Genomic DNA, 19,241 nt, shown 5'->3' on the forward strand with positions numbered 1-19,241 from the left:
ATCAAAAATTATTTTTATATGAAATATACATTAGTGTATTTGCTCAATATTGAAGAAGGAAGTATTTTATGCTGTTGTGAGTATTAAGTTCAACATGCTAAAAGGCGTGGTACCAAGTCTGTCAGATGCGTGGCAGTTTTCCAGCAACACGAAAGAGGCGTGGTGACGTAGCGGGCAGGCACGGATGGCAACACGCAGCGGGCGTGTTGCCTCAACACGGGGATGTTGCAGGTGGTATGCATGCAGAGGACAGTCTCCTCCTGATAACCAGTGACTCATTAAAACTCTATAAATTGAATTGGTGGAATGCATTATGTGAAGTGTGTGTGTTATATGATGCAAAGTGTGTGTTATACTGAGAAAGAAGAAAATAGGCTGAAGAAGAGGGGTAAAATAAAAAGCTAATCTTGTGTTGTGATGTGAAGAGTGTGTGTGTGTTATACTGAGAGTTATGATTTAGGTGTGTTTAAAGAAAAAAAATTATATAAAAAAAATTATTAGTTTGTGGTTATTAAAAATGGTACGTAATTATACGACCACCAAAAACTATAACCAGATTCTGGTACAAAATATTGCTCACTCTCCTCAACATATCGTTCTCCATGCTTTGACAGAGACCGTTCTAAAGTTCTATCAAGGTCATGGTGCATGGAACCACAAATGAAAACGGATTCTGACATATAAACCTCACTTTTTCATGAGTATTCCGTATAATCTCACCGTTGCGATACACTACCAAGTTTGCGGTACCCTCAAATACACTAACAACACAATCAAAGAACACTCTTCCTCGCAACGAAAATGGTACCGAACTTTGCCTTATATAGAGGGGAGCACTCAACACGCTCCTCATGCTACCAGCTTCAACCAACCAAACGTCGTCACGTGTCAACACGTCCCCTGCGTAGTGATTCAGCACGTCTCCCACGTACTACGTTGATTCATCAGCCAATGACAGTTTGTCCGGTGTAACTCCCTCCCCCCCTCCCGTGCTGACTTTGCATGCCCCACATGTGCTGCAGTCCCATGCAACCAGACTTCGCCATGTGAAAATGGTACCAAACTTTGCTTTATATAGAGGGGAGCACTCAGCACGCCCCCTCCCCCACGTGTTGATTTATCAGCCAATGACAGTTTGCCACGTGTAACTCTCCCCCTCCCTCGTGCTGACTCAGCACGCCCCCCATGTGCGGCAGTCCCATGCAACCAGAGTTCGCCACCTGGCAATCACGCTCCCCCCCTCCCAACTTGCTGCATTCAACACACTTCCTGCATATTGTGGCTTTCATCTGACACCTCCACCAATTTGTAAATACACTCACTGCACCCATTTCTAACTAAAACACCAATAATAAACCCATAACCAATTTTTTTAGCCTATATTGATATAATCACTTACAATACAAATCTTAATATAAAAAATAACTACATAATTTTTTTTATTTATCTTACATAAAATAAAATATCTTTATATTTAAAAAACACAAGTATTGTTTTAAATAAGATTTATCTAATCTATCCACCGGAGTCATAATATTAGAGGTGGTAATAAATAGAGTAGAGTAAAATTTAGATTTAATCCTAACTCTAAGTGCGAATTGAGAACATTCTAACCCTAATCCACCAGTTCTCAACCTGCAGGTATCCAACCTATCCGCAGATTACCAAAAAGATGCAATATTATTATAAAATTTGATGAGCATGCAAATTAAAAATTTAACACAATCATCTCATAAACAACATAAAATATCAAATGTTCAATTCTATATAAAAATCTTCACTAAAATTAATAACACAAACACAAACAAAATCAATGTAAGTCTATGAGCATTCCTTTTGATATAATTTTGTATTTATATATCACCAAAATAGAACAGGCTTTTATATAAAAAAAATGTGTTAAACCATTAATTGATGACCTTAGTTTAGTGGTTAAAAGTTTTTTGTACCAACCAAAAAATCCTTGATTCAACATCCATCTAAAACATATTTTTATATAAGTATATTACATATACATATATAGGGTACGTGTTGGTCGAGTAGGGTTGAGACTCAACCCGCATGAGAACCCGCTCCATAGTCCACACTCAATCCTACCCGCTGCGAATTGAGTTGGCAACCCTACTTAACCGGGTTGAGTTACAGATTGGGTACTCGCGGGTGTGATACATGCTACCACTCCTACATAACACTTTATGATTATAGATTGTTTTCTTTGGAGTTATTAAATATTTTCTTTACTTTTATTTTCAATAATAATAATAATAATAATAATAATAATAATAATAATAATAATAATCTATGAAACACGACTAATTTATTATTGTAAGTGAGTGTCAGATATATTTTGAATACGAGATTCATTCGACAATCTTCTTTAAGAAATTTTATACTTTTGACCGTTCATATGAATATGAAATTATATGTTTAGGGTTTCATTTTGAACTTTCACACACGCATACATAAACCTCCCTCTCTTGCCCTCTTCATGCTGGCGACCCTCTCCTTCTTTTTCTTGCAGGTCGCACCATTGCAGCATAGGTAGCACCGTTGTGCCCCAACGACTCAGAGCATCGACAGTTACCATACTCAACGTTTCTCTCTCTCTGCACTCAATCCAATTCGGTGCGGATCCGGTTGGCAACCCTACCTGACCGGGTTGAGCCGCAAATTAGGTACCCGCGAGTGGAATACCTACTGCCACCCCTACATAACACTTTATGATTATAGATTGTTTTCTTTGGAATTATTAAATCTTCTCTTTACTAATATTTTCAATAATAATAATAATAATAATCTATGAAACATGACTAATTTATTATTGTGAGTTAGTCAGATATATTTTAAATATGAGACTCATCTGACAATTTTTTTAGGGCATTTTGGATTTTTGGCTATTCATATGAATATAAAATTATAGGTTCAAAGTTTTATTTTGAACTTCACATATGCAGACATAACCTCCCTTTCTTGCGCTCTTCACGCTAGTGACCTTCTCGCTCTCTCTCTCTTGCAAGTCACACCACTGCAGCACAGGTAGTGCCGATGTGCCCCAGCGGCTCAGAGCCCTGACAGCTACCATACTCAACGTCTCTCTCTCCACACTTAATCCTACCTGTTGCGGATTGGGTTGGTAACCCTACTTGATCGGATTGAGCCGCAAATTGGGTACCCGCAAATGAAATACCTACTGCCACCCCTACATAACACTTTATGATTATAGATTGTTTTCTTTGGAATTATTAAATCTTCTCTTTACTAATATTTTCAATAATAATAATAATAATAATAATAATAATAATAATAATAATAATAATAATAATAATAATCTATGAAACATGACTAATTTATTATTGTGAGTTAGTCATATATATTTTAAATACGAGACTCATCTGACAATTTTTTTATGGCATTTTGGATTTTTGGCTATTCATATGAATATGAAATTATAGGTTTAAGGTTTTATTTTGAACTTCACATACGCAGACATAACCTTCTTTTCTTGCCCTCTTCACGCTGGTGACCTTCTCCCTCTCTCTTTCTTGCAAGTCACATCACTGCAACACAGGTAGTGCCGATGTGCCCCAACGGCTCAGAGCCCTGAAAGCTACCATACTCAATGTCTCTCTCTCCACACCTAATCCTACCCGTTGTGGATTAGATTGGTAACCCTACTTGACCGGATTGAGTCGCGGGTGGGGTACATGCTGTCACCCCTACATAACACTTTTATGATTATAGATTGTTTTTTCTGGAGTTATTAAATCTTCTCTTTACTAGTATTTTCAATAATAATAATAATAATAATCTATGAAACACGACTAATTTATTATTGTGAGTGAGTGTCAGATATATTTTGAGTACAAGACTCATCCGACAATTTTTTAGGATATTTTAGACTTTTGGTCATTCATATGAATATGAAATTATAGGTTTAGGGTTTCATTTTGAACTTTCACACATGCAAACATAACCTTCCTTTCTTGCCCTCTTTACATTAGCGACCTTCTCCCTCTCTCTTTTGCAGGTCACACCATTACAGCACAGGTAGCGTCGCTGTGCTCCAGCAACTCAGACCACTGACAGCTACCATACTCAACGTCTCTCTCTCCCACTTGACCGCACTCTGCATCCTTCTCTCCCAGTCGACCACATCCGTCACTCTGCGTCCCTGCCTCTTTCTCCTTCACGTCTCGCTCTCCCTCGTGGATCAAAGTCGTCCAGAGCCCAAAAAACACCGGAATCACCACGCTACAATGATGACTCAGCTCTCTCTCGTACTGGCGTCCCTGGGTCTTTCTCTGCTCTCAGCATCTCGCTTCCTCAACAGCATCTCAACTTGAAGCCATGCCCCCTGCCTAAACTACTTATACTTTTTCTTTATTTAAATAATTTAAATTTTTTATTATTTTATTTATTTAAAGTTTTTTTTATATGAAGAATGATGATGCTGATTATTGAAGAATTGTAAATATATTTCTGATTAATAAAATGAGAATACTGATTATTGATTTATGTAATTGATAAAATAAAAAATTGTGAATATGTTGAAAATCTGCTTCATAATTTGTAATTTAGGATTTGAATTAAAAAAAAAAGATGCCTGCCAATCCACCTTTAGTCGGAGTAGAATAATAAGTTTAACTTATAGGAAGGTTTTCCAATGCTCCAGTCCACTTTTCTGGTTCTTTGATGATCCAGGGTGCAGTACTCTTGAGATATATCATTAAAAATGTTGAGGGTGCAGATTTATTAGGATTATTATGGTGTAGAATCATAGAAAAAGGGTGCAAGCTGTTCCCAAAACCTATTGAAAAGGTGACAAGCAAAACCTACAGGAGTTTATTGAGATTGGGGGCAGCTGTGGTGTGTTGTTAAATTATTGAGCCGCAGCTATTAAGCCAGCGCGGTAGCGGAGTCGTAGCATGGAGTTGGTTTTTTTGTGGACTAACATGGGCCTGGTTGTTTATGTTGGATCGGGTCAGTTTTAAAAACCATGGCCCACCCCCATTTGATTACCTGAATATCATTAGTCGTAACCTAGCGCAGCCATCGTAGAAGAAACTAGAAACCCCGCTCTCTAAACGTGAAACCCAACCCCACGCAGTCCTCCCAGGGCTTCGCAAACCGTCGAAGTCGCGCGGAAGCAGCACCTCACAGCCACTCCCAGTCCCAGGAACCAACGCCCCCTAACCGCATGCGAGTCCCGTTGAAGAACCGCCTCCAAGCAGCGCCGGAGAGCCAAGAAGCAGCGTGGACCATCCCCTCCCAACAGTGGCATACCGGTGAACCGAACCCCTTCGACTCCAGATATGGAGGCTCCAACTTAGGTATTAATTTGAACGATTTCTTTTCTTTGGTGTGTAAGGCAGTGTAGTTTTCTTTGAATTTCCTGGTAATTGTTATTGATATCATTGTTTTTGAATTTTTGCATTTCTTTGAATTTTGTCATTTTATCTTGTTTCAAATAGCCGATTGATTGTCATTAACAGTGTTTGTAATTGAAACTTAATACCTCGCAGATCTAGTAGTTCCAGCTGCATGCATCATAGGGATAGATATGGGTTGCCCTTGTTGTTTGCTACCTAAGTGGTGGGGCCCATCTTCTCCCATTCAGGTTTGTGATATTTTTCTTTGTTGATGTCAAACTTCATTTAAATTTGGTTAATCTGAAATCTGTTTGATAGAGGCTGAGATAGATGCCTTCCGACGGATCTGAAAGTCGGTTGTATTAGGTGGATGAAATCCTGAGTGTTTATGTCAGCGATTACCGATCGAGTGTGCAGTGTGGTGGGACAAATGTAGGAAGCACACCCAGACCTTGGAAAAACTGTAAGTATAACCACCTGTATTCGGAGATCCTGATGTTCTAATTTTGGTTATGAAAGAGGTTATTCGTTCGTTGAATTTATTTTATATAATTTTTTGGTTATAGAATACTGCCGGAATGTATGGGATGAGAGATCTGGATGCAAAACCAATATTGTTCTGCCATAGGCCATTCAGTTAGTGTGTATCAATTGGCGAGGTGAGTGACGTTGAAGTTTGTCCTTGTGTCATTTATATTTTTTAATCAGTTGATGATTGGCTTACAATTATTAAATAATTAATTAAGAAGGGGATTAGTGCTGGTAAATAAATTCACAAATAGTTGTTTGGTACCCGAAAATGGTGAATAAGTTGATGATTCGGTTTGTTTCATGTTGCATCAAAAGTTGCTGGCTTTTTGGTTATGGTTTATTCTGCCAGTTAGAGATCAAAGAATTATTGTAATGTAATTTGAAAACTTGAATATTGTTGGACCTACCAGCTGGGGATGGAATAGAAGTAAAATGGAGGCAGAGAGAAGATTTTAGCGTTTGTTTGAATGAAGGTTGTTACGGAGTTGTATACTTACCGGAGTTAAAGCAAGATTATTTCGTTGTTTTTTAGTATAACGGGGAATTTAAATTTAAATTCCCGGTGATTCATTTGAGTGACTCTGATATTGATTATTCAAGTTTGATAAGTTTCCATGAAGATGACCGCTGTATGGGAAATAATTTTCCTATTCATATGATGGTGATCAATATGAAAACCTCTGAAACTCGAGTAATCAATTTCGGAAGCAGTCGAACGAATCTCCGCGGATTTAAATTTGGATTCTCCTTTGTACTTAAATGCCACGAGAAACTCTTGCTTTAGTTCTGATAACTCTACAACTCTGTCTCAGCCTTCGTTCATTCAAACACTATCATTTTTTTTCTTGCTCCATTTTACTTCTATTTCATCCCAGTTGGTAGCTCTAACAATATTTGTTTCCGCAGGCTATTCGAAAATTTCTGTTTTAAGTAATTCGATGCTACCTCGTGATGTTGGCAACACGGTCTATAATGATTGTTGTTAGCACGATATCCAATAGGAATGCAGGAAATTGAAACTGATATGATTTATAATCTCTTTTTCCGTCGAATAATTACGCAATAGAAATAAAAAATGCAGTAACTTTTTGTTAATGTGCACGTCTTTGTTGCTGACTTCCTGAGGACGAGGCCCACAATGGGGGATAAGAAAATGCTGCGTGCGCACATTAGAACAGACGTGGAAGAATACAAAGGTTATGCCGACATGTACCTTGGTCTTTGGCTAGAAATCATGTTTTCGTCAGGAGGGAGGGACACGTGAAGCAATTTAAAGTGACCAAATTTCACAAACGGGAGACACATTCTGCGCAACATGAAAAGGGTATTTTTTTGGAGAGGTACATATATGTTGTTGACATCTTGTTTCAGTTTTGCTACCTTATAAATTTCAAAGCATGACATGTCGTACACGTGATTGTGTTTTTTGACTTCGCTGGCCACATGAGGCTGCATATATTCAGCATTTTTTCTTTGTTGGAAAGAAACTTATTGAATTTAACGTTACTCTACATTTCTTTACATTGTGTATCTTGTTGTGGCGCAATTTTTTGTTCTGTTCTTCTATGTTATTTGCACTGAAAGCTTTATTAGCATAAGACTAATGTTGCATCTTTCTGCATTGTTTTGGCTTGGTTCTTCAATTTTAGTATGTAACACAGGTTCAGTGGTTTCTGTTCTTTTACATTGTTGGAAGGTGCAAGTTTGGTTCTTTCCATTTTGCTATGGAAAACAAAACATGGGTTTTGTGTTTTGTTTAGTGGAAGGAAAAGACACGGTTTGCTCTCTTGGCTGGAACCCATGTTTGTCTTCTAAGCTTATCCGGTTCAGGTATGCTTCTGTTTTGTTCTTGTTTTTGTTTGTTGTTTTTCCCATTGTTCTGACACTGTTTCTTCTTCCCTTGTATTGAAATTTTAAATATTTTTTTGAATCGTTTAAAGAGGCTCGCTTTACTTTCTATTGTCCCTTTAAATACTTTTGTTCTTATTTGATGAAGAAAATAGAAAAGACGATGAACCACTTTAACTGTTTTGTACTTTGTTTTTGCCAACTTTATGTTCTGTATTGTTCTTTTCGGTTGATATTTTTTTAGATTTCCAATCTTGACTTAAATTTTAACACTTTCAACTCAAATGTGTCACTTGCATGACAGGTGGTTGCTGAAAGAAGTTCTCCAATTCATCACAGAATGTTGAATCTATAAAAGAAATGTCTGTTTCCTATAAATGTAACAACCGGGTTGTACAGAATTTATATGTATTTAGACTTCGATTCAAGGAAGAAATACAGTCTCAATCGGATGCATGAATGTGAATAATCTGACCATCATTAAAGTGCACTAGTATTTTAACTTGGACAATTCTTGTCATGCCATTCCTTTTCCTCATGTCCATTTCATCAAGTCTCGTTTTCTACTTCCTAGTAGGGCTGAGAGATGAATTAAACTTCTTAATGTACTTTGTGCTATACATTTTCATGTCTCTTTTAGCAAGTGAAGCAATTATATTTGTCACGGAAGCTGTTTATCGTTTTGCTGTGTTCATTTTATTACGCAGATAATAATCTCTGCTTATTAGTTGTAGGTGTCAGAGAGTCGGTACAGAATTTAGTAGTTTTTTTGGCTTACTTGCATCGTTGCATTGTACAATGAAATTATTTTTTATGCATTATACATTTCCTATATCAGTTTTCAGTTTATAATGAATTTTTGTAGCTGTATGTGTTTCGTCAAATTATTATCATTAATTAAATGTGTGTCATTTTCAATCCCCAAAGGAAGCAGATCTTAAGATTCTTGTGGTTTTTTCTTGTGACTTACATTGGCGAAGTTATTTTGTTTAGGGTAAAAACAAATGTTTTTTTTAAAAAACGTGTATGACGTTTTGTCTTTTTATAATAAAAAAATATTTATTATTCAAAAACGACGTTTTGTCTTTTTATATTTTAAAAAAATATTTGTTTTACAAAACCTCAGTAACGTTATGTACTATCATAACAGGAATGTAAAATATCAAAATGAACAAAAATTGTCGCATTTCACATTAAAATTATCTATATCTAAAAATCTTAGCCTGTATGTACCGTATTTGTTCAGTCGTGAACAGAAGAGGAGGGTAAATGGATTAACGGATTAAAGTGCTAAAATCACGTATGAATAATTATACTTCACTGAGTTAATAACAGTTATGCTAGAATAATAAGCTGATGTTATGCGTGAAGTGAACATTAGACTAATTAATACAATAGAATATACGTTAAAAAGTAAACAACGGAAGACAGTGAAAAGTAAGACTGCTACAAAGCAGGTAACACATGGTGGTAGGTGCTGTTATAACTAAGGTTAAGAGGAGCCTACTTCCTAACCAGAGTTAAGTATAGGACGAAGATGGTAACGAAGATAAATAGGATACACGGGTAGGGATTTTGTTGCCGGCGCCTCTGGTTGGATCGGTTGGTTTGACGGACAGTTGAGTGGTTGTCCCCTCGTTCAATTTGACGTTGCTCCTGTATGCCTTCGTCGAAAGGGAGTAGTTGGTCAGGAATCGGTGATGGGTTGTGCCGAATGGATGTTGCATGAATATGATGCACTATAGGACCATTGTTGGTGAGCTGAGTCTGTAATCGTCTGGCAGATAAGAATTGTTCGAACGCCATACGAGCTTCATCGAAGGTTTTGTAAGACTTATGGAGGTTGCCGCTAAATTCGTTAACTTGGCTATGACAGGCCGGCCAGGAACTATAGATACCAGGGACCCTCCCTAGGAAAACAACATAGTATTTCTAGAGTTGTGTTGAGTATGTTTAAAATGGGATGTTGGTTTTGGTGGTTTTTAAAGGCAACGAGGGTGGCTCCTGTGATTTGAACAGGAAATTGAAATTGTGCAACTGTAATATTTCCAACGGTTGGAAATTTATCGAATGTGGGGCTCACATGTGTCGTTTTGCAAGGAGCATAAACTAGCCTAACTTTTGGTTTGATGAAGGACAGGGTTCCGGTTGAAATAAAATATTATTAAATAAAATATAAATTTCAATACTTAATTCTAACAAATGAAATATAAAACAAGTATGTAATTCAATTGTATCGACTCATTTATTTAACGTTTAATATACAGGTTGTAATTAAATTGTATTACCTCATGGGAGGTTGACGAAGACTTGCAGGTCGTAGTCTGCGCGACACTGGATGCAGGGGATATGAGCGGCCCCTCCGAAAGCATGGATGGAGTTTCGCTCTGCTGCACGTCTGCGATTGTCATACAGAAGAGGCATGTGGCCCCTGGTGGAGCACCTAGGTGAGGCACAGACGGTGTGTTGTTCTTCTATACGGGGCATTTGGACCTCACTTGGCCACGAGATTGTCAGAATTGAAAAGCACCTTGCCTTATAATCAGCGAGTGAACTTGCCGCATCAAGCTCGCGATACAGTTCCAGCCCTTTTTGTTTTTCGTCGTTGTCGTCCGTGCGAATCAGCAACGTCATGGTCAGTGCGTATTTGGCTGCTGCATGGCCTGTACTGTTTGCACTATTCAGCATCTGGAGGCCAACGTTTTCGTTACGTCTGATGAAGAGTTCCCGAAGTGCCTCCCGAAACAGAAGCTCTGGATGGCCAGCTACCATGCATCGATCAAAGAATCTCTTTGCCTCCGGGCTGAGGCACCACCACCACGACGTGGCATGCGGTGGTGGGATGGAAACACTCCGATGAACAATATCGGCCTCTCCCGCATCGCGTGCAGCCTTACAGGTCATTCTGAGACTGCACAGGTCGCGAATGGAGTCTGATGCAACTTTAATGGTTATTGCTACCCAGATGTCGTTGGGAATGAAAGCGATATTTGAAAAACAGTCGATTGTCATTTTCAGTTTGTTCCTGTTGGTTCCTATTTTGATGGGGATGGGGATACGTGTTTAAATTATAGGGTTTGGAGTGTGGCATAGGAGTGTAGCCTCCATATTTATAAGTCCACCGACCCTGTTGGAAACCTGAACTTGAGTGTAGCAGATACGTTCTCAGTAATGCATGCGTAATATTAAACGTTAGAGTAAGCTTAACTATATTATGGTGATGAAAATTGAAAACTGTATGGGGAATGGTATTAATTATTGGAAACGAATAGATGACCAAGAAGATTTTTCAACAATGTTCCCCTAGCACTCTCCTAATTAAATTTACTCTATTAATATTATTATAATACATTGTTTAGACGTTGTTAAACAAAAGTTGTTACTTAGCTATACTTTTCTAGACCTGTAGTAGTATACATTATTCCACGTGCAGTCAGAAGAATGTTAAAGGTTCGGGCAGATACTTAGCCGTTTAATATATGAATAGTTAATAGTTAATTTTTTATGTAATCTGCATAGTTTAGGGTAGTTTAATATCATGGATGTGAATTTTGTGTTTTTTAAATTTGTTTCGTGTATCACATAGAGGAAAGATAATGTGACGCGTTTAATGTGAAAATGAAAAAGCGTTGAACATATGGTGGAGGGTGGGAAAAATGGATAGGTGAGGTTAATGCATTTATTATCGAATTCAAAGCCCTGGGGAAGCGGTGTGACTGTCCAATGAGATAACTGTGTATACATAATTGGATTGGAGAATGTGATGAGGCATGTCGTATATAAATATAAATAAGTTTGATGTTTGAGATTACTTCGCTGAGGAATTTGTTAATAGTATTGAAGGTTGTTACATCCTTTTGTGACTGAATCGCTGTTCATTGGGTTGGAACAATGTCGAGCCCCAGCGTTGGTGATGGAAGTGGTTCTTCCGGAGGAACTCGCCCTGGCGCCCCTCTCCACGACGACGGTAGGCGGTTTCATATTATCTTTTTTCCCGGTTATCCTTTATGTTTACTCATTGTTATTGTTTTTTCTGGTTTGAAAGTCTAGAGGTTGTCCCCACGGTGAATCCTGACCAGTTTGTCATCATGGAGGACCTTGAGCAGATGTTGTGCAGGGCATGTGACGCCCTTAAGATAGAGCCTCCAGTGTTTGAGCCCCGCGATTGCGTATACGTCCAGGGCGACCGCTACTATGGGTTTGTGATGCATGTGGGGGGCCCACCGGACGGAGTCAACTTTGTGGCCTACGGCAGGTTCTCAGCCGACGAACGCCTGGCCAGGCAAGATGCCGCTTTATCATCCCTGCAAGTGGTTATTGGAGAGTCTGGGAAGGAGATCCTCGACTACAATTACTACGTGGCTCAGAGTTGCAGGAAACGTCTTCTGGAGTTGGAGCGGATATCTAGTCTGTCCGTCGACTCCCGTGTCGCTGAACTGGAGGCTGAGAACGCTCGGCTTAGGGAGCGGCTGGCTTCTTGGGACACCTTGCACGGCCGTGGATAATGTTTCTTTGGTCTTGGGCTGACGGTTTACTATTTCTGGGGTTGGGGGTTTGTTGGTTAGGGATCATGGTTGACGGTTTTAGGGTTTGTGGTGAAGGGTTTATTATGCATCTTTTTGGGTCGTGACTCTAACATTTATCTTCTTGTTACGTTATTATGTAATACTTACAATCTATTTCTTTATGCGTGGTTTACAAGGGTTGGCACAAAAAAAAATTTGAAAAATATCGTTACACACAACTTCGAATATGATATATTATTTTCATTGCATAAATAGTCATGAAGCTAGGCATTATTTTGTTCTAAATTACAGTGCATTGCATGCAATTGAAGTTAAATTTAAAGTCTTTCCACGTGTGGTTGAAAGTTTTTTGGAGATAGAAGTGTAACATTTAATACGGAGTAAATCGAAGAGCACACAAGTTTCTATCGTAACTGTGGTAGCCGAAAGGGTAGAAAGTGTTTGCTGGAAGGTTGTGAAAACGGATTATGGACATTAATGTATTGATTATGGAATTTAATTAAGCTCCTCGGGAACTGGTGTCATTAAGCAGTTCCAATTGGAATGGAGAGGGTGAGGACATGGTCGATGGGTCATGGTTCATGCGGTTTGGTGTTTGGTGTTTGGTGTTTGGCGTTTATGTAGTCAAAAGACAATAATTTTTCTATTAGTACTTTTCTAAAGTTAGTAATAGGGTTGCTAATAACAAGAAAATTGGTTTAAAAAACTTCTCCACCTGACAGTATTGTAAGAAAATTGGTTTAAGAAAAGCCCAGAAGGAAGTTTTGACTTTAATTTTATTACGACGAGGACTGCTTCTTCCTCATCGTCGTGACCATATCATATGCCTGCAAAACTAGTTACTTGTTAACATACAGCTCAATGGTAAACAAAAAAATAACACATCAAGAATGCCCTACGTGCATTAATTACTATGTTTATTTTCTTTACCCACAGCCTTATTTTCTGAATATTGGAGATAAAAAACATTGAGACACATAATAATGAAATAACTACTGCTGTTCCAGAACAGAATTAATTTAGTTAAAGGAATTAAATTGCATTAGTATTGAACCTTTTTATAGAGTTGATTTTATTGGTAACGTGTCATAGTAAATAGTCCATGCAGGAATAAGTAAGGTGGTAACCTTTGATCGCTTGCGTTTATTTATCCCAGCAGGTGATTTATCATTCCTCGCTGAAGGTTGTGCGCCTCCGTTGGGGCATCTAGTCCTCCAGTGCCCTAGCTTCCCGCATGTGCTACACTTTCTTTTGGTTTTCGGGGTAGACCCACATGCTTGACTCATCCGACCCGTGCCTTTTGTTCTAACACGAATCGGGTCCTTCACCCCGCAATCTTGTGCTGCTGTGATATCATCCGTTGATGGTCTTAGGCCGTACTTTATTTTAAGGAAGAGAGCATCACTCAGAAGCTTCTTTGAGTAAAGCTTGAAGTCTTCATCACTCATGCAAGCAACGCGCCCTAAACGCTTACATAGCTGGGAGAAAGCACCCAATCGTGTCCTATAGGTCACACTTCGGTCAGCAGTGTGTTGCTCAACACATTGGTTATGGACCTCCATTTTGGCTGCCTTAAACCACCTGCGCAGCACTAGGCTTTCAGGGATTTCCACTAAGTCAAGCCTAACACACACGGAAAGGATATGCACACAAGGAATACCAAACGACTCCATACGCATGCAGGTGCAAGTAAATCTGTTCGCGACAGGGTCCCTATAAACCTTCCAATTCATCTCAGGCCTTCGATACTTCTGGAGAGTGTATGCATGAGGGTTCTCAGTGTCGTTAAATTCACATATTCTAACACGAACACACCGTTTCAGGCTATCCCGGAATCTGAGAAACATTTCGCGGGTGAACATCGTCCACCCGGACTTTTCCAGCTCAACAAACTCTGTTTATAGCACAGGTGTTCCAGGTGTTCCATGAAAGTCTAGCTCGTCCTCGGTGTCACGCAGAAAATCCACACACCTTTGAAAATTTCTGACAAATTCTAACACCCCGTACCTGCTCTCGACAAACCTCCCTAGTTTGGCATGTAGTGACTCGCACCTAGAGGTAGTCCGTACTCCAGCAAAAAATCTACCGCGGATGTATGCGGTGGCCCAAGCGTGCTTTTTGGTGTACAAGTCCTTAACCCACTCAACCTCCCTAACACCGCACTCGTTGAGCATTGCCTCCCAATGCGCTTCGAACTCATCGATTTCCATATCTGCCAACATGCAGTGTCTAAACATTTGTGTGAATCTCGAGTCGCTTATGTTAGCAGTCGCGTTCCTCAGCAGATGCCAGGCACACAACCGATGATGTGCATCAGGAAATACAGACTGGATTGCTATCCGCATGGCTGGGTCGCCATCCGTGATGACCGATTGTGGTGCCTTACCTTGCATGCATTCCAGAAACTGGCGAAGAACCCAAATATATGACTCCTGTGATTCGCAGGAGACCATTGCTGTTCCAAATACGCATGTCTGGTTGTGGTGGTTTACTCCAGAAAAGACTACAACGGGTAGGTTGTACTTGTTGCGGCCATACGTAGCGTCGAATGCTAGCACATCGCCGAAAATCCCATAATCTTCCTGGCAACGACCGTCGCTCCAAAACAAGTTGCATAGGTGTTGCCCTGTCCCCAACTTGTAACGCCAAAACATTTTCCCATCCATGCGTGCCAGACCTTCCAAGTACCTAATAGCCGCACTTACATCTCCGCCTTGCAGACCTCTTTGTTTCCGTATCTCATTATACATATCTTGCTTTGTGAATGTTACCAGATTAAAACCCCCTAGTTGTGCTGCGAAAGACTCATAAATCTTAGGTATGCTAATCCCAATCTCCCTCATGCTTGTTAGCTGAGCAACTTCTACCTCAGATATCTTCCTGTGTGACAGCAGATAATCAATAAGCTTCCCATACGCAAGTTCGTGGTTATGCTCCTCGACAAAACGCGAGACATACCACCTCCCACTACCGTCTTTCCTCTTTATCCTCATCTCCGCCATGCATCCGCATCGGGTAACTACCTTATGCTCCCTTTTGCGATCAACCTTTTCCAACCATTTCTTCTCTCGAAATCCTTGCCTATTACAAACAAAAGTGTACCGCACGATCTCTCCGGCAGTGTTTCTAACAGTCTTGCCTCGCCGTGATGCAAAGCCCTTCAGTCGGCTGTAATTGTTATAGAAGCCGCCTGCCTCCTGAGGTGAAGAGAACTCCATTTCAAGAACATCTTCTGCTCGCAACCCATCCAAACCCAAGAAGCCGGGCAACATTGAAGCCCCCCTTCCTTCCCAATCGGATAACTCAGCATCTTCCTCCACTCTCGTATCAAACATTGTGTCCTGAAAAATTAAGACAAACATTTCGCTACCAACTTCATTATGTGGAATGAATTCTGTTTAAATATTGCATATCCATGCATATTAACGCTCTTGTCCATCAAAGCCTTTCATTTTAAATTAGTTTCAAAGTAAATTTTGCAAATGCAATGTTCATAGGTACTAACATGGTTATTAATTCAACCCTGAAAACTTGACCTGAAAAACTCCTTTTAGGATTATAAAATTAATATAATTATAACATTATCATGTTATAATTTAACATACAGTTTACCCAACCATCATAATGGTTGGCCACTACAACATCTTCATGCCAATCTATTTAATAAAGGATTTGTTTGTCGACGTTCATTGTCACAGATGCAAGTAGTGCATATTTCTTTCAATTTTGCAAACTTAACAAATACTACAGTCACGGCTAACTTAACAAAAAAACACCAATCTAGCATTTCTTCTACGCATCAGACTCATCACATCATAGTCACCACATAGAATATTAGTTCTCACAACATAACCCTCACACCTGCTAAGAGTACAACCAACTGCATGAACCATACCACCAATATGGTGTATCAGACCATTCCCATCCAATTAGATCCCACTAACACACTATATAAACAGAATGGCACGTATACCCATCGTACCTGTGGATTCGACATACCAGCATTGCCCTCCATCCAGTAATCCGCAAGAGGCTCATTCCACATATACGCATCCTTCCAAAACTTGCTACTTGATGCCATTATTACCTGAAAGACAAACATGTCAAACTGTAACAAACAATAAACTAGGGATTGTACAAACTTCTTTAGCACTTACGTAGATAAAAAAAACCCTTACTTTACCACCTCATCTACTATCCAACATGATTCCAACATCCTCACAGCCTCCACTTGCCAACTACAAACACAGACTTCCAAAAACACCACATGCATTACAACTACGACACAGAGAAGCAAACACATTCACCACTACCTCCTAACATTGCTACCAATACAGCTACAAACCAAGTTGTCACAAAATAAATACCGAAGGATTTTACACAAAAAAACGAATTGTATAAAGCATTTTTTGCAGCAGCGAATTCAGGGGTTTGTCACGAGATTAAGTAACAAACTCGGTTACCTCAACTTTTTTCACAACACAATTTATGCTCAATCACCTAATGAGGTCGACAATGCGGTTAAACCAACATTAACACATCGCAGAAATTTTCAACAAGATCATAAAATATTTATCAGAATTTTCAAGAACAACAACACCAGATTTCAGTAGTAAAAATTCCATTATTTCAGTGACAGGTTAAACTTTCAACAACAAAGTCACGATGGAGAAATTAAATTGAAAACAAAATGAAAATTGCCAGAATGAGTCTCAAAGGTGGACGGACTTACACATGGCGATGGGAACACCACGTGTACTCATATGCTTACCTAGAACTTCAACTCAAACCAACAAATTAAGGCCACTATCATTTTGGCCAACACATTTAATTATAATAACTTTCAACCACAAAAACATCATCCATTTCAGCTAACACATAACATTACTTCAACAACGATAAAAACATTCGGCAACAGATTCAATATAGGTAAATGAAATCAAAAAATAATTAAAAATAAATTAAAATGGCTAAGGGACGCTTACTTGCCCGGATGACTACCGACGGCGATGGTAGATGAGAAACTAAACTGATGGGATAAGCAAAGTGACAACAATGACCACCACCCCACGGACCGGTTGCTGGTTTTGTCTGCTGGAGCTTCCGGGAAAGCAATAGCAGGAAGGCAGCGACTGACCTTCAGAGCCTCACGCCCTACCACGACGAGCTGCACCCACCACCGGTGACGAACGACCTCCACTCCAAATAACTTTGTCCCCAGGTAAGACCTAACCAATCCGTAGACGCCGACACGAGTTGCATGCGAAATTGGAATCCACGGTGATTGAGGTTACGTAGCCTCACGTTGACAGTGTAAGCAAAAGCACAAAGCGAAGAAAGCAGATGAGGGGTAAGGCCAACCTCCAAAACACCACGGCTGGGTTCTCACCTACAGATTAGGGCACTGGTTGAGATTTGAAAACGACAACGTTTTCCATTAACAAGCAAAATTTTTTTGCCGTTTCCCCACCAGCCCTCCCTGCATCATTTCTTTGTTTTTTTTTTTTTTTTTAGGTTCATATCCCTGCATCACTTCTAGAAGAGCCTTCATTGTTGTACCCTAACACCATCACCTAAACTAGCATTTTTTCAACAATGCGGCCACCGAATACCAAACCCAACTAAAATTTCAAACCTCCACACATTACTTGCATTTTCCTGTAATTAGGCCCAATGTCCACTGACCAAAAACAATAATATAAAGCCCAATGGCTACACATGTTACACCGGCTGGCTCACCTGATGTTTGGCTTAACTTTTACTCTCAAGCTTAACAGCTATCACTGTCCTTGTGGTCAGTTTTCATTTTATTGCAGGGACATTAAAGACATTACACAACCTACTACAAGACAAATTTTTTACTGATTACCTAACCGTACATGAATCACCAAAGATCCAAAAAAGTGGACTGGACCATTGAAAAAGTTTCCTAACTTATATCACTTTAGTGGAATAGGCCGGTTCGACCCGCTTTGTGATAGAATTTGACGGTGAAGAGTAAAATAGATTAACCTATTTTATCATTAAAGAACATAAGAATAAGAAAGAGGGAGAAATCTCACATAAAAGGAGAAATTTTATAGAAAAAAAGAAAAGCAAAAAGAGAAACTCTTATTAAACCTTCAACCATTAGACTTGAATATCATGAACAATTTAACTTTGCATTATTCAATAATTCCAATACATACCCACTTGAATAATATTACCAAGTTTGTATTCTTTGCTCGCGCAAGCATAAGTTATTAATTGCTATTTTGTTCGTTATTTAGGGCCCGTTTGGGAAACTTTAGAAGTAACTTTTTTTAATTTTTGACTTATGAAAAGTAGTAGTATTAATGTCGGGTGCAATTTTCAAAATCAAATTGCAACTTTTTAAGAAACTATTTTGGAGCTTATAGAGAAGTTAAAAAAAATGACTTCTCTCATAATACTTCTACTTTTTATTACATTTCTTTAAAATAAGCACTTTTAGAGTTAAAAATCCAAACATAAAATAACTTATTTATAAGTTACTTTTAACAGAATCATTTATTGTTTAAGTTATTTTATCAAAATGAGCTTAATTAAGTTAGTTAGCCAAATTATGCTTTAATTGTCAAATTGAAAGTTGGTCTTAATATGCCCATCAAAGCATCAACTTACTAAATTACTTACTAAATTATCATCCACTTTTTAGCACACTATTAATTTTCTTTGAACAAAATTGGCGTTTTTCGCTCTCGCACACACTTTATTTTTATTTTTTAGATTATGTCTCCTTTCTTGTACATATTTGCTTCATGATTCCTTGCATCCTCCACATATTGGTGCATTGACCTTGATGGATTCTATCATCTTGGAGTATTAATGTTGAATCTTATATATTTTCTCTAATAAAATCAAATTACCGTATATATTCTATAACTCAAAGTTTATTAGCTCGCGCGTGCGCACACATATTTTCAAAATTTTAAAATTATATGTTTAC

At 38.8% G+C, this 19,241-nt stretch overlaps 2 protein-coding genes across 2 annotated transcripts; both read right to left on the reverse strand.

Annotated features, from left to right (window-relative positions):
• LOC107646293 (putative F-box protein At1g67623) lies at window positions 10,038–10,760 on the reverse strand. Its single transcript, XM_016350484.1, has one exon. It carries the CDS (start codon window positions 10,758–10,760, stop codon window positions 10,038–10,040), a length of 723 nt encoding a protein of 240 aa, XP_016205970.1.
• Window positions 14,173–16,597, reverse strand: LOC107646294 (protein FAR1-RELATED SEQUENCE 5-like). The gene is made up of 5 exons (XM_016350486.1): window positions 16,557–16,597; window positions 16,458–16,512; window positions 16,274–16,361; window positions 16,051–16,154; window positions 14,173–15,615 (listed from the first exon to the last, which is right to left on the reverse strand). Exons 1-5 carry the CDS (start codon window positions 16,595–16,597, stop codon window positions 14,173–14,175), a joined length of 1,731 nt encoding a protein of 576 aa, XP_016205972.1.

This window comes from Arachis ipaensis, chromosome B06 (assembly GCF_000816755.2).
Source record: "Arachis ipaensis cultivar K30076 chromosome B06, Araip1.1, whole genome shotgun sequence".
In the NCBI taxonomy this organism is placed as follows: Eukaryota; Viridiplantae; Streptophyta; class Magnoliopsida; order Fabales; family Fabaceae; genus Arachis; species Arachis ipaensis.